General features: G+C 42.9%; 2 protein-coding genes and 1 long non-coding RNA gene across 12 annotated transcripts in view; 1 reads left to right on the top strand and 2 right to left on the bottom strand.

Moving 5' to 3' along the window:
* Nucleotides 1-7,931, bottom strand: part of LOC137135830 (dematin-like) — a 20,290-nt gene extending 12,359 nt beyond the window's left edge. For 2 of the 5 annotated variants that reach the window (XM_067520454.1, XM_067520457.1), the window contains exon 1: nucleotides 7,793-7,931. The gene's annotated coding sequence lies outside the window, so the exon portion shown is untranslated. The remainder of the gene's footprint in view (nucleotides 1-7,792) is intronic. The other 3 variants (XM_067520458.1, XM_067520453.1, XM_067520456.1) reach the window with 2 other exon arrangements.
* On the top strand, nucleotides 7,839-10,887 carry LOC137135840 (uncharacterized). 5 transcript variants are annotated; one of them, XR_010915510.1, is made up of 6 exons: nucleotides 7,842-7,979; nucleotides 8,443-8,466; nucleotides 8,539-8,631; nucleotides 8,765-9,091; nucleotides 9,694-10,181; nucleotides 10,261-10,887. It is a non-coding gene; the product is annotated as an uncharacterized lncRNA (long non-coding RNA). The 5 variants fall into 5 exon arrangements; XR_010915507.1 differs by having other exon boundaries at nucleotides 7,839-7,979; nucleotides 8,345-8,466; nucleotides 8,539-9,091; XR_010915509.1 differs by having other exon boundaries at nucleotides 8,539-9,091.
* rsph14 (radial spoke head 14 homolog) lies at nucleotides 8,730-16,232 on the bottom strand. 2 transcript variants are annotated; one of them, XM_067520464.1, is made up of 6 exons: nucleotides 14,390-16,232; nucleotides 11,984-12,086; nucleotides 10,999-11,117; nucleotides 9,972-10,200; nucleotides 9,750-9,886; nucleotides 8,730-9,071 (listed from the first exon to the last, which is right to left on the bottom strand). In XM_067520464.1, the coding sequence occupies exons 1-6, from the start codon at nucleotides 14,472-14,474 to the stop codon at nucleotides 8,803-8,805; spliced, it is 942 nt and encodes a 313-aa protein (XP_067376565.1). In that variant the 5' UTR covers nucleotides 14,475-16,232; the 3' UTR covers nucleotides 8,730-8,802. The 2 variants fall into 2 exon arrangements, with proteins under 2 accessions (XP_067376565.1, XP_067376564.1); XM_067520463.1 differs by lacking the exon at nucleotides 14,390-16,232 and adding an exon at nucleotides 12,593-14,337.

Here is a 16,232-nt window from a genome sequence, read left to right as displayed (position 1 = left end):
CCTGATAAGTTAGATTCAATGGCTTCTAAATGGACTGTTGGACACAGATGGAGTTGTCCTGTTTTCTCTGTGTTTGACATCCCACACTGAAGCTCTGTATCTATTTTCAGATGCAGCTTTTATTCCCAGTTAGTTGATGCTGTTGCTAAGCAATGGTGTTGGCAGGAAACAGACTGCAGGAGATTCATCTGAAAATAAAATCAGCTCATAAATGACTGAAAACGCAATGTGAGTATGAGAGACATTCTGTTGGACCAACACGAAGAAACTGTTGTCAGGTTTACAGAATGAGACACCAAGTGACAATTATTTCCCAAATAATAAAAAGCACCTTCATTTGTTGTCAGATAACATCCACTGATAACTGAGAACAGGAAGCAGTCAACAGCCTCTGGCCTGTGCATCCTCCCTTCATGTCCCCTAAAACCTGAGGTCCTGTGCAGAAGATGTTGAATTATTGGCTGGACTTTTTCTAGAACCAATGAGGATCATTAAGTCCTCATACTGTTTTTCTCTATGGAGCCAAACCACCACCTGTCCTTAACCGAGTATGGAGAGTCTCAAATAATCAGAGGTTTTAGTGAGAGTGGGAAGAAACAATTTGGTGCTGCTGTGAATTCTAAAACAGGTTTCACAGGTTCTTTGATAACATGAATCCACGTGATGGAGCATGAAACCCCATCTGCAGACGTGTACTTCAAGTTCATCTGGAAATTGTTATGGCTTTAGCTTTTAAATGTTTCCACATTAAGAGGACATATCCCAACGTTTGGTCTCTTTTAGTGCAGCACATCTTTTGTCCATTTTCTTTCACTGTAACTAAACTGGGAAAAACAATTTGAACTATAAAGTTTATATAGTTTGGAATCACACTGCCTCATATTAACTGACATATATTTTAATACGTATTGGCAGAGAACAAGTCCTTGATTTAGGACAGAGACACCGTCCTTTAACATCTCATTTGCCAACAGGTTGTCAACCTTTCACTTTCTGTCAACATACTGTTGCAGAAACATTGGCAGAATTTTGGCATTTCTGCAGGGACAGCAGATAACTCAGAGGAAAGCTGGGATATATCTGAAGGTTGCTAGGTTACCACACCCAGCCGTCCAATCAGCTGGCAGAAATGTGGCAGAGACAAATGAGGAAGATGCTGCACTGAAACAGACCTCTCACCATCTTACCACCCTGAGACACACACACACACACACACACACACACACACACATACACCCAGGTGCCAGCATGAGAGTGAAACTTAACCTCCTATTCAGTTACTACAGCCACACATCCAAATACTTAAGAGCAGAATGTGAACGTGATTGGTGGTGGGGTGGGAAAACTCCAGTATTTCCCTCTTAATTGCAGTGCAGTAGTAGTATAAAGACTAAAAATACTTAAATACAGTACTTCAAATTATAGTTGAGGAGAATACAAGCTACTTTCCATCACGTAACTGTTTCTGTAGTTACTGCACTCTGACTTTAGTGAGGACATGTTTAATGTCCAGCCTTCACCTGCACTCAGCTACTTCCTACATTTACCATGATTGATTTCAACGAGCCAGATTGAAGGCGTCCGGTTGCTTTCAGCTGCTGAGTTTGTGTGTAGGAGAGTGAGAAGCCGTTTGATTGGGTTTTAACAAAATGGAGCCAGAAATCAAGAACCAGGAAGTGACTGTTTTTTTCAGAATAAAAGCTCAGAAAAGATTTAAACAGGCACAGTCATTGTGGACAGGACGGTTCTAAAATCCTGGGAGCTTTGGTTCAGGTTTGGTCTGTACCTGTTTACCCTGTTAACACCAAAGAAGGCTCAGGATGGATCATGACATGTGGACATAAAGAGGATGTCCAGAGAAAATGTAGAACAAACTAACAAATGTGTGTTGGGCTGCCAGGCTCAGGGTCTGAGGGATAAGAGGGGCCTGGTAACTGGGTCTTCCAAAAAAGAGAACTGAATGATGTATAACAGTCACAAGATGGTTAAAGACTGAAGCATGTGAACCAAAAGAGACAGACAACAACCAAACATACACCAAATGGTCAAAAGAGACACAAAATTACCCAGAATAGATGCAAACGCTCCGAAACAAACAACATAAAATAGACCAAAGACAGTCAGTCTCCAAGACACTGACAGACACTCTATGAAAGAGGTGAGAGATTTCCTTACATAAACACATGAGCATGGAGCTCATTTCTGCTCCTGCAGTGAAGGGACAATTGTCTCCACCCGCTGCCAGTCTCCATCAACCAATCAGCTTATGGTCACACAGTCACAACTTACTCCCCAACCATGTTTGGGGACTAGGACTCACATGCCACACAGTGGAGTTTGAGCTGAAGGCTAACGTGCTGATATCTAACAGCTGGACTGGACCACGCTCACTGTTTGGTCACTGAGTCAAACACAAGGCTCCACCTCTTTTTCTTTGGACTGTTTTCTGGAAGTTGGGTTAAAAAAATGTGGATTGAAACTGGACTTGAGATGCAGTGGAGAGGGAGATGAGTTCACAGACTTTCCAGTGGGTGTCCACCTGTCTCTCTGTCTGTTTTTGTGTGTCTGGATGAGGAGGAACAGTAAACGATCTCATTAATGTCACAGAGGAGGTTGTTAGTGCCGGTCACTGCATCTTTATAAAGCAGGAACCACAAGTCAAGGTCCTGAGAACGTGCAGACCTTACAGTTCACCCAGATTTATGACTGACTGTGTCAACAGTCGCTGAATTCACTAAAACTTAGACAACAGAGCAGTTTGTGGGTCATTGTTTCACATAAACTACACAAAGTTTGTGTGTCTATGTGTCAGGATGTTACATAACACACACATCATGCTGCTGTCTTCGTCTGTCTCAGGGTTCGGAGTCGTGATGCAGTAAAATGTAAAACTGATGCCTGAAGCTGTAACGGGGTCAGAAACAGAAAACTGCTTTTTCACCACTCAGCTTGCTCTGCAGCTTCTTATACCACAGTCTCCTTCTTCATTTACCGTTTGAGTCCACAGAGACCATGATGAGGTGATTAACAAACTGCATCAGTGGGGAAAAGGCAGAGACATTTAGGTCTCTGTCCCTTCATTAAGATCCTTTAAGACATGGGGACTATTCCAAAAGGCAATAGGAATGAGAATAAAAGGATAATAGAAGGGTCTCAATAATCCATATGGTTTCTCCATATGTCATAAAGCCACATGTCCATGTTAATAAACAGGCTCACAATAACCCACCTAGTCTGCAGTTATTCATATTAATGATTAGATGTAAATGCAGGTTTTAGACGCACTAGAATCTAGAGTGTTCTTATCAGGCCCAAAGTCAATCTGCAGCTGGACAACGAGCCCAAACGTACGTCCACAATGATGTCAGCTGTCTGCACGGAGGGACAGGGAGTCCTGCAGCAGACAGCGTGGCCCCCACAGAGCTGAGACCTCAGCATCATGGAGTCAGACTGGATCATATGAAGAGACACTGAGACACTAATAACCAGCCTGCTGAGAACCTTCAAAGTACTGTGGTACTTTAAGCTGCGTACAGCTCTGAAGTACTTCCTGCAGTATTGCAGACAGTAAACATGAACGAAGCCACTGAGTTTCAGTCTGACAGGAAATCACAAGGTGCAACACTCGCAGCTGTGTGTGTGCTGGCAGCTTCTTATCTGGGCTCACACAGACATGACCACACCCAGTCTGACCTGCTGAGGTAACGACTGCTCCCATTGGCTGATGCAGACGACATCACAGCCGCTTTAACTTGTTTGTGGTGAAGTTGTGATTTGTTTACCTTGTTCGGCAGCACAGTGGAAGAGGGAATAGCCCTCTTGTCTCACAGCAAGAAGGACCTGGGTTCAATCCCCAGACCAGACAGGTTTGGGGATTTTTCTCCCCATGCTTTTGTAGGTTTCCCCTTCTTCTCCATCTCCATCTGATGTAATTTCATTGTGCGCCTTGTATGTATGACAAATAAAGCACTTTAATGCTCCCTTATTTTGTTCCTTAACACCTTCTTTCCTTCCTTGTGTCTCCTTCCCTTTTGCATTTCCCTAGCACGTCCTCTCCTTGTCCTCACTTCTTCGCCTTCTGATTTTCTTACTTTATTTGCTTGTATGACTCGTTTTTTCCTTATTATTCCTGCTCTCCTTCCTTCTTCCTAACTTCATTTTTCCTACTTCCTCCTTTCCTTGTCTTTTTCCTTGTCTATTTATAACTTTTTCCCTAATTTCAGAAATCTTCCCAACATTATCTTCTTACTCCCTTCTTTCCTTGCCTTTGTCCTTTCCTCCTTGCTTCCTTTCTAAGCTTTCCCCTTCATCCTTTTCTTTTATTAGAAATACATTGTTCCACATCTCCTTTGGTCCCTTCCTTTGTCCTTTTCCTCCCAGTCTTTTACTATAAGCAGAGCTGACTGTGGGGACACATCTCAGCTCAGAGAGGACGTGTTGTCCTGAGTAAAGCTTGTCCATCTGCCGTATCAGCATGAACACTGAGCTGCTCAACTTAAAATTCCTGCAGTGATGGAGCTGATGGGGAACCTGCAACCCCCCCCCCCCCCCCCCCCCACCCCCCCACCATCACCACGTGCCCCACCAGCTCGTGCCCCACCAGCATGGCCTCATTCCTGCAGCATCAACAACCCCCCCTCAGGCCCCCCCGACCCCTTCTGTAGCCAGAGATAAGGACTGAGGCCTCCGTCTGCTGCTGTATCCAACCCACAACATCATTAAAGGAACATTCGGCTTTTTTAGAGCCTGGAGATTAAAGTGTTGCAGAGGACAGGAATGGAAAACCTTGTAGTCCTGTTTCAATCCAATTAGGCTACTTCGATCTCAGAATACAGGCCTACTTATGGTTCCCAGAATTTCCAATGGTAGAATGGGAGGTAGAGCCTTTAGCTGTCAAGCTCCTCTCCTATGGAACCAGCTCCCAGTTCAGATTCAGGAAGCAGACACCCTCTCTACTTTTAAGTCTAGGCTTAAAACCTTCCTCTTTGATAAAGCTTATAGTTAGTTATAGTCATGCTGCTATAGGCTTAGACTGCTGGGGGACACACCCCCCAATGCCCTGAGCTCCTTTCCTCCTCTTGACCCTCTCTCCTCTCCTCTCACCCGCAATTGTCACCACTGTATGACATTAACTTTGATTAAAAAAACAATCAACTCTAAACTCTTTTTCTTCTTGAATCTTAATGCCTGTCAAAGACCATCAGGAGGGGGGTCCAGTCCTATGTTAACTTGCTCCAGCTGAAACACTGATAAATGTACACTATCAACCTGAAAATAACACGGATAATTATACATGTGCCTGCAGATCTATTCCTGTTTTCTATTTCTGCTGCAATAGTCTCAGTGGACCAAAGTTTTTATTGTATAACATGAGGGAAGATGACTCATGTGTCCAGAAATAGAGGAGAGCGTCCATGCAGCGTGCTGAGACATTTGGGGACCGCACGAGTACAGGAAATCACAAACAAAGAACTCTGCATGTCGTGAAACCAGAATCAGGTTTTACTGAACCACTCACTGTCACTTCATCCATCACCAGATAAGAACTGTGATTTGAGTCTCAGAGTATTTTTTTTTTACCAGCATTCATCCACATCTGGTCCCATAAAGGTCCAATCATCCAGACGTTAACTGAAGTACAAATCAGTTACGGCTGTTGTTAGACGTTCAGTAAAAACAGGAACATTTCTTTTAAAAAGCTATGATAAATTAAAAAAACAATTCAATCCTTTGTTCATGTTTCCTGCTTTTTGTGACTGAATGATTCTTTGTAATAAGAAATATAAATGATAGTACTGTATTTCCTGTAACATCAGACAGACCAAGCTGCAGCAATGGACAGTAATGAGAAAACAGGCCCAGGGCCATAGTTGCAGCTTCACAGTCCTAAAAGACTGAAGTTTCTGCCTGCAGTATCAGTCAGCTGACCAAGAAATATTAATACATTACATCCTGCTGGGCCCCGAAATCAATTTGCAAAAAGCCAGGACCCACTAAGACCACCTGAGGGCAAAACTTAGCCTTAGGCCCCTATTCGTGACCTGCCTTCAGTTAATTTAGTGAAAGACAAACATGTTTAGGAACTGAGCAAGACATTACCCAACATTTGATAGTCAAATAGGATCTATATAGAATAGGAAATAAATTTCAACACAAATGTTAATGAGTGAGCTGTGAGACAACAGCTGAGCTCCTCTGTTTCCCTTCACCGTGGCTGACCAGCATGATCATGTGCATTTACAGATTCTAACAGCTGGTCTGGACCACACTGCTCACTGTATGGTGAAGCCGTCCTGAACCACATTTGATCACAGTTCGTCTGTGATCAAATCAAATCAATAAATAAAGTACCACATCCAGATCGTCTGTCTGCAACAGCAGCTGCTCACTGCTGCTCAGTAGGTTAAACAATCTGATCCTCCAGACTTTAGGTACAACTACTGCACATCCATTTACCAACTGGGAAAACATAAAGTTTAGAACTTAACAAATAATGTTTGCAGAAAATTCCCCCGTCGTTATATAGCAATAAATATTATTGTTATTATTATTATTATAATTATATTAATTGTTTTGTTGAGCTACACACATGTGCACAAGTGGGTGGTTTAATGGATAAACATTGCATCAATGTCTGTGTTTAAATGGATTAATCTGATCTTTGGATATTAAGAAAGCACCTAAAGAAGGAATAAATGAAGTACAGTAAAACAATGATTTATACTCCTCAGGTCAATAGTTAATACTCAGGTGAGGGACTTATTTAAGTCGCTACATGTGGATGTTGGGCATTGAGATGTTGTCTGTGAACAATCTGTCACTAAGTAGCTGGATATAAATATGATTTATAGGAAACATGACAGACTTTCAGAGGTCGAAGCCGAGGATCTTAGATCTGTTTCCAAAGCAAACAGTCAGGTTACATTTAACATCGAGCATTTACAGATTCTAACAGCTGGTCTGGACCACACTGCTCACTGTATGGTGAAGCCGTCCTGAACCACATTTGATCACAGTTCGTCTGCTTCCAGCCTAAAACAACCACAGTCCCGCAGCTGGTCACCAGCTGTCACCAACATCTGTGGAACTTGGGATTTCAGCTTCCATGAGTGACTGCAGATGAGAAGCTGTAACTGGACCAGGGACCAGAGTCCAACAGCAAGTGTCTGTGCAGCTCAGTGATGATTAGATATAGTCAGATCACTGTCCACTGCAGAGACGTGACCATCACGGGGAGAAGGATTTCACAGACCGATGGGCAGATGTTGTGATGCTGGATGAGGATGGGGGAGGTTTGAGGGCGTTACATAAACCCATCCTCTCCTCATTAATCCTTCTTCCTCTCTTACATAATTTCCACACAAACCCATCAAACCGAACCTCAACCATACAAACCTCTGGATCAGGATCACTGGAACTGTGCGGTTTATATTTTAGAGGAATCGCGGATGAAGTGACGGACACCTGCGAAGCGGGGGAAAGGGGGGGGGGGGCGTAGGAGCTTGTGTGTCCCGCTGCGGAGCTCCGCAGCCCTCAGGACCAGGTGGAGGAAGAGCGGTTCGCATATTTGACTCATCATCGGTTTTAGCGGGACTTCTGCTGGTTTAAGTTCAGTTTACAGATTGAAGATTAACACGACCTGGAACTGCATTTCTAGAATATTCCTGTAATATTTCTAAGGACTGAAATCGCAGTTTTATGTGGCGATGCAGCCTGTGTCTGTCCCAGGGGACATCCCGGGGACATGTGGGTGCACACACGGAGACACACGGTGAATTCAGCAGGGTCCTACCTGTTCGCTGTCCCCGTGTTTGTCCCAAACATCCAGCAGCTCCGACACCAACTGATCCACAGTGCGCACAGCTCCGCGTGCAGTCAGACTGCGTGCACGAGTGTGCGTGCGTGTGTGTCACTCTCTCTCTCTGGACCAGTCCATTTGCAGCAGTGGGCGGGGTTAAACTGCAGTGCACGTAGTGAAGGTGAGAGGTAACTTATTACAGTAGCACAGAGTAAAAATACTAGAATAAATAGAATAGAATATTCTATTAGAATAAAAACTGCGTTATTTCCTCTCTTATTAGTATTTGCTCCGTTTACTTCAGATGTTGTGTGCAGAAGTTTGCAGCCTTTTATTTTGAAATAATTAAATTTTTTTAAATTAAGTTTGAAGTCTATTCAGCTTCATCATAAGTAACAAAAATGGTCAAGATGTGTAAAAAAATTAGGTAATATAACAAAACGAATTATTCAGAATTTGGAATACAAATATGCGAAGCGGGGCCCTGCACGATGTCACTGAATACTGCAGCTGGGGAACGAGTGTGCATGTGTGTAAACTGTTTAGAGATCAAGTCCAGGACCGGAATCATGACAAATACTGCACAAAGCCACCACCACAACTGTCCCACATGATGACATCATCACATTTGTTGCTTTACACAGGTGGCGTCAACAAACGGGATCCAGGTAACTAGAGAGTTTCACTAACAGACTAGATGTAAAGTCTGATGTCATTGGACTAATGTGAGTGTGTTTCAGTGTGATCACTTCAAACAAACCAGGATCCTAATCCTGCTCTGAGTACTTTTAAAGGATCTGAGGACGTCATTGACTATGACCGGAATAACTCAAGTACAATATTTATGGGTTAATATATGTTCAATATACTTCAAATATTACAACAATTTACTGTATAACAGGTTAACAATAATAATAAAAATAATTCATAATTCCTATTGTTTTATTTATTATCTTATCAACTGAGACCAAAACATCAGGTTTGTTCTGGAGGTCCTCAACGTCTCAGGGGGTCCAGGTGATGACCCTGACCGCAGTCTGAGCTGCTTTCCGGATGTCCCCGTCCTCCTCTGCTGCCTCGCTCCTCCTTGTCAGCAGGGGGAGCCGTGGCAGAAGGAGGGAGCGGCCTTTTGGAACTTCAGCCAGGGACGTCAGAGCCTGCAGAGAGTACATGATGAGAGCCTTCCTCTCCTTGGCATCTTCCTCCTCTTCATTCTTAGTCACCATGTGAAGGAGGATGGGGATGACGTCCAGGTCCAGACACTGCTGCTTCCCTGCAGGTGGAGATTCACAGGTAACTTTCAGCGTCTCCTGAAGGGTAGGGGGAGGTCAGAAGTGGACACTGGTCATGGAGACCAGTGTCTCTCTATAGAGTGCTAATGCTTCCTATCACCAAGTCAACCAAACCCCTACAGCTCCAGATCAACAACAAAGAAACACAATCGCAGTACGAATGCACACACAGTGACGACAAAGACCTGTCCAACAATCTCACATGCTAAACAAGAGCAAGAATAATTCACGTGGAGACACAAAAAGACTAGATTTGGACACGAAGTGAGCAAAAGAGACACATTGACTAAAGACCAATACAATAAAATCAATTAAAATAGATCCAAAACAAGAATGAACAACCACATTTAGAAAAATGATACAAAACTACCACAAGAGACAGAAAACAACTGAATGTGGATGTCAAAAATTTAAAATATACTGAAAAGAGACTTAAAATAACTGAATTATAATAAACCTGTGGACAGAAGATAATAAAGACTCAAACTCCCAGGGTTCATTTCAGCCAGCCAATCACAGAGCTTCAGTCTGTTGTTGCAGCTACAGGGTTTAGTTTGTAGAAACGTGATTTATTTTTTTTTTCCCTTGGCTTCTTCTCCATAGCAACAGCAGCCGAGGATTATGGGTATTGCAGTGTTTACTTTGGGCTGCGTCTGTACCTCTAGTGATGATCACAGTGTACATGATGACTCCTGCAGCGTTGGCCTGAACCTCGACGTCTTTGTCCTGCAGGAGACCAATCAGGACAGGAAGCAGGGCCTCGTCACACACCTGCAGCTTCCCCTCCTCAGGAACACTGGGACGAGCAGAGAGCAGTCACAGCACAGACACAGAAAGCCTGCAGGTTTCCCTACAGTACAAATCAGACGGTGGCGTTTTACCTGAGCGCCATCAACACTGCAGCCGCCTCTCTGCGGATGTTCGGGGAGCGGTGGGACAGTTTTTGCCCCAGCAGGGAGACTCCATCGGAGGCCAGAGCGGGGAGCGTGTCCAGCCTGGAGCACCGGCTTAGGGTGGAGAGGAGCAGCACCTGCACCTCCTCGTCATCCTCCTCCTCTTCACTGAGCTTCAGCAAAAGTTTAGGAACAAGGGTGAGGAGAGCCTCTGCACCTGCAGAATTACAGCAACACTTTGATGTTCTGACTGTTCGTGTTTTCTTCTTCTTCACAGATCCTAAATATAACTTTGTTCAGTGGAACGATCCATTGTGGGGATGCATTCATGAATACGTGCTGATTTAACTCGTAAAAGAGATGATTTCTGTCTTTTCTTAGCTTCAGAAATAATCTTTAAGATACGACTGACATTTTTAAACTGTTACTGCAGATCATCTAGTAGAGATGGTAATTCCTGCTGTAATTGTCTGTTACTACAAACTCAACTCTTCCTGTGAGTGAATTACAGGAACCAGGCAAATGTCACAAATCATTTTTTAATCTACAAAAAAAATCTCTTCTTTATTTGTTTGTTTCATTTTGTTATAATGTTTTTGGTTTTGAGCAGGTTGAAGTACATTTTTTTACTGGTGTTTTTTGTAACCTTTTTTTTAAATTAATAAATCTTGTCTTCTTTAAATCTTTCATTTCAGATTTTAGAAATCAGACATATGAAACTGGGAGATGATCTTAAATTGTCCTAAAACAGATAACTTAGTCAAAATGTATAGTTTATGTTTTAGTCAAAACTTAGTTTGTATGTAGTGAAATATCAGACACTGTGTGATTTTTACTGATGTTTCAAACCTGTTCGTGCCGTCTGTGAGTCTTCTGTTATTAGAATAAAGATTGTTTCAAATTATTGCGCATTTATTTCATAAATCATATGGTTCCAAACAAAATTCTACCAAGTGAGAAACATTTTCATGTCTGACTTGAAGCAGAGAAATGAATCAGACCACACTGACTGTACCTGCAGGGAGCAGCGAGAGGCGGTTCAGCACTCGGTGGACGTTTCTCCTGCAGGAAATCGAGGAGTCGTCCAGCAGCTGAGACAGAGGAGGCAGCAGGGAGGAGGAGAGCAGAGCCTGTCTGCAGGAGGACACAACACAGAGATAGTGTTTTCTCGTTTTCCGTTGATTGATTTCATGCTGGACAAAATCAAACCTGACTCATTAGTGAATGCACAGAAACCAGTTCAGTCCACTTACACACAGCTGTGGACTGCGTCACAATTTTGGATCAGCACATTAGTTTTTGACTCAGCCGTCACAAACCTGAATTATTATTCGAGCACATCTGCACGAACATGGACTTCTGTTTCACACTGGCTTAAATCTGAGATCAGGAACCTAACTGCAGGACTCAAACGCAAGTTTTGGGCCAATGTGAACGAGGATTCCTGCACTACTCACCTGCAGAGGTGACAGCAGGTTCACCTGGCTGTGATATTGTGTTAGCGCGCCACCCAGTGGTGACATTTGCATCTTTTCAGATCATTTTACATCTGTCCTCATGTATCATCTTTGATCTGGACTGATTCCTGTTCTATATCGGTCCATGAACACACACTCTAGGTTAATCAGACCTCTTTCTCCTAAATTAATCTGCAGACATGGTAAAAAAAACTCAAACGAGCCCGTTCGCTTTGCAACATCCACAGTTCACTGATGAGAACGACTCTAAAATGTATCTGTTTGTTTCTTGACTTTTTTGTGGCCCCTTTTTAACATTGTAAAATATTACAGAAATGTAGATTTTAAATCCACAAATATTGTTTCTGTCTTGTTATTTTAAAGTAAATCTGTTCTTTGACTTATTTTGTCCTTTTTATCTCTTCTCTGTTTTGTTTGGGAATTAAAATTTAAAAAATCGATTTAAAATATCTGTAACACCTGAGCAGGTTATGGGAGGAAATGTCGTGTGACGTCATAAAACATTAGTAAGTAAACGTTCACCTGCCGGTGCTGTGGGCGGTGAGCAGGTGCAGCAGCTCACAGGTTTTTGCTCGGACAGATGGATCTTCATCCATTAACAAATCCTTCAACTGCCCCAGAAAACCTGCAAACAAAAGTATGTCAAGTAATGGAAGTACGTTATGTAAGTACACAAGTACTCTCAGCTTTGTGTAGTAGTTTGTGTATCAGCAAATGCGGTTGTGGTTGACTGACTGTTATTGTGGTGCAGTAGAAGTAGACAAGAGAAAAACTCCAGTAGAGTACAAGTACAAATGTTCTACAGAATTTGTTAAATGTTTCTTTCCACCAGTTGTAGCTTGAGCAACAGTTACAAACTGCCATATGTAACATTTACTCAAGTACAAGACCAGAGTATGTCGGCATCCAGTCAGTACTTCCGTCTTTTCATACTACATATACTTGTTTACCTCCACATTTCGGATATAAATAAGGTATTTATGATAATAACAACAGACCACACGTCCATGCAGTACTTTAGTAGTCGGGCTTGTAGCATAGTACTGGAAGTGGGATGAGGACAAACTGGTCCCAGCTCTTACTCCAGCACAGGACAGTCAGTCTCCCACCGTGTGGTCTGGCTGGACTCACCCCCGTTCACGGTCTGATAGAGCCGCTCCGGCTCGTGTATCAGGTCGCAGAGCGAAGTCAGAACCCGCTGCCTCGTGTCGCTCTGCGGCTGCTGCAGCTGCTCGAACAGCTGCGGAACCGCCCGCTGCCCGAAGGCCACCGGGGCCCGGCTCGGGTCCATCACAGGACGGGCCATGGGGGACGGAGCGAATGATTCTAGCTGCTTTAAGACCTGCGTAGTCAGGAGCTAACGGGCTCGCTGCTCAATTAGCAGCTGTTGCTTAGTAACCGCCTGTAAACATTAGCACCCGGGCAACAGCGCTGCGTTCATCGCCTGTAGGACAGGTGGCTTTTCTGTGATGTTCACTGTCATGAAATGACTTAAAAGATACTGTATTTCTCTATTTCTTTTTAGCCTCGATGTACTTTTATGTACTTTCACAAGACTTGACTCTGAGAGACTCTGAGATTACAGAAACACACAAGCAACAGACAGAACTCAAGGGGGTTTTTGGTGTTTGTGGGAGGCAATAGGGGGGACTTCTTGGAGGTGGGTCTGCATCAAGGATCGGCTTTGAGCCCCTTCTGGTGATGGACAGACTGACAGATGAGGTTAGACAGGAATCTCCATGGACTATGATGTTTGCAGATGACATTGTTATTTGTAGTGAGAGCAGGGAGCAGGTGGAGGAAAATCTAGAGAGGTGGAGGTCTGCTCTGGAAAAAAGAGGAATGAAGCTTAGCCGCAGCAAGACAGAATACATGTGTGTCAATGAGAGGGACCCAGGTGGAATGGTGAGGTTACAGGGAGCAGAGGTGAAGAAGGTGCAGGACTTTAAGTACTTAGGGTCAACGGTTCAGAGCAACGGTGAGTGTGGAAAAGAGGTGAAGAGGCGAGTGCAGGCAGGTTGGAACGGGTGGAGAAAAGTCTCAGGTGTGTTGTGTGATAAAAGAGTATCAGCGAGAATGAAAGGAAAGGTGTTCAAGACGGTGGTGAGACCAGCAATGTTGTTCGGCTTAGAGACAGTGGCACTGAAGAAAAGACAGGAGGCAGAGCTGGTGGTAGCAGAGCTTAAGATGTTGAGGTTCTCTTTGGGAGTGACGAGGATGGACAGGATCAGGAATGAGGACATCAGAGGGACAGATCATGTTAGATGTTTTGGAGATAAAGTCAGAGAGGCCAGATTGAGGTGGTTTGGACATGTTCAGAGGAGAAACTGTGAATATATCGGTAGAAGGATGCTGAGGTTGGAGCTGCCAGGCAGGAGGTCTAGAGGAAGAACAAAGAGGAGATTTATGGATGTAGTGAGGGAGGACATGAAGTTAGTTGGTGTGAGTGAAGAGGATGCAGAGGATAGAGTTAGATGGAGGCACATGATTCGCTGTGGCGACCCCTGAAAGGGAGCAGCCGAAAGGAAAAGAAGAAAGAAGAAGAATAGGGGGGACTTCTAATAACGATCCAGTGAATAAAGTCTCATCTCTAAAAACAAACAAATTGCATTTAACTCAGTCCATCCAGTAATTTTCTAAAGCTGGAGTTGCCACAAGGACAGTGTTAACAGAGCAAACAGTAGCTGCATCAGGGATGGAAACACCTCTATTATGGGATTTTTGATCTTTGAAAATTCCAAAAGAAAATGTGAATTTGTTGTCACAAACCTGAACATGTGTTTCTCTGATTTCTTATAAGACAGTTTTCATTTTGCTCAACTAAGCTGAGAAAAAGCCTAAAACTAACATCTAATAATGATAATGCCATAATGATTTGAACAAAATGGGGGCAAGGTGTGAACCTCCCTAAATGCCTCTTTCTGATACCTTTATTAAAGACAGTCAACAAAGGGACGAGAGCTTTAGAAAGTCTGGTGCCTTCTTGTCTCCAGAAACAAATGGGCTGAAGCATGTGTTAAAGATGCTTCAGTCGGTTGGAGATGACGTGAGGGAGGACAGTGAAGTGTTGACAAACAGGATTCAGGTGTTCACTGGAAGTCACTGCATGAGGACAGAGGGTCCTAACCTCCACCTAGTGGACATTATAAAAAAGAGAGACAGAAAATGTGGACTGTCCCAAAGCACCAGAGTTCTGCTGTACATAAACACAGTAGTAAAAGCTCACATGTGGTTGAAGAAGGAAAAATAATAAGAGGAAGAAATATTAACAAAGACCTGACACATTGACTGTAGGACACTAAGGACAAAAGTGGAACCTGCAGCCCTGCTCCTAAACAGACTGTTCCATATTAAAACTATAGATGTTTAACTTTAAACCTTATGGTCCCTGTAGAGGGTCCAGCAGTACAGTTACTATAACTGTCTGAAAAGTTCATAAAATACTGTCAATGACTTTTTTCCTGATATTTCTAAAAGACTAGGTATCAAAACACACTCCAAATGTATTTTTTCCAAGTAATGTTTTTTGGCAATAATTTGAATGTCTTTGAAGGCAAACCACATCTCCCAGCAGCCTACGGCTTATCTTTAAACCAGTGGATTTACCAGTGTTTAATAGTATTTCCTCATAATTCTCTTCTGTCTGACCATTTTCTAATAACATTTGAATTTACAATAACCGACTATACAGCAGTTAGGAAAAAATTCCACAACAGCAGATGTTTATCTGAAAATGCTGTGAATACATTTAAAGAAATTATTTCTTCATCTTTTTCACCACCATGTGTCAATACTATGGTGAGTAGCCATCTTACTCCTGTGCAAATTGATTATTTAGTTGACGATTCCGCCGCCTCACTGCGTAGGATACTAGATACAGTTGCCCCTCTAAAAAAGAAGGCAGTGAATCAGAGGAGCCGACCTCCATGGTACAATTCACAAATGCACAGCTTAAAACAGGCAACACGAAAGTTAGAGAGGAAGTGGCGTTCCACTAATTTAGAAGAATCCCGGTTAGCCTGGAAAAACAGTTTAAAAACATACAAAAAAGCTCTCCGTGATGCCAGAACAGCATATTATTCCGCATTAATAGAGGAAAACAAGAACAACCCCCGGTTTCTGTTCAGCACTGTAGCCAGGATGACTAAGAGCCATAGTTCTGCTGAGCCTAGTATTCCCTTAACTCTGAGCAGCAATGACTTTATGACTTTCTTTACTAGTAAAATTGTAGCCATTAGGGAAAAGATTCACCAGATCCTCCCTACAAATATTACGGCTAAATCTTCATGTACAACATCTATAGAATCCTCAATAAGACCCAATCCATCTTAAACTGCTTTACACTCATAGATCTCACTGAGCTAAGTTCAACTATCGCCTCCTAAAAACTAACAACATGTCTTTTAGACCCTGTTCCAACCAAATTGCTTAAAGATGTTCTACCTTTAATAGACACTTTCATATTAGATTTGATTAACCTATCTTTAGAAACTGGCTATGTACCAAAGGCCTATAAAGTTGCTGTAATCAAACCATTACTTAAAAAACCTTGTCTTGATCCAGGTGATTTAGCCAACTATAGACCAATATCAAATCTCCCGTTTATTTCTAAAATCCTTGAAAAAGTAGTTGCAAAACAATTATGTGATCACCTTTACAGGAATAATTTGTATGAAGACTTTCAGTCAGGATATAGAGCTCATCACAGTACAGAAACAGCACTGGTAAAAGTCTCCAATGATCTTCTCCTGGCTTCAGATAATGGACTTGT

This window comes from Channa argus, chromosome 11 (genome assembly GCF_033026475.1).
Source record: "Channa argus isolate prfri chromosome 11, Channa argus male v1.0, whole genome shotgun sequence".
Taxonomy (NCBI): domain Eukaryota; kingdom Metazoa; phylum Chordata; class Actinopteri; order Anabantiformes; family Channidae; genus Channa; species Channa argus.
This window is presented reverse-complemented; position numbering and strand designations above follow the sequence as displayed.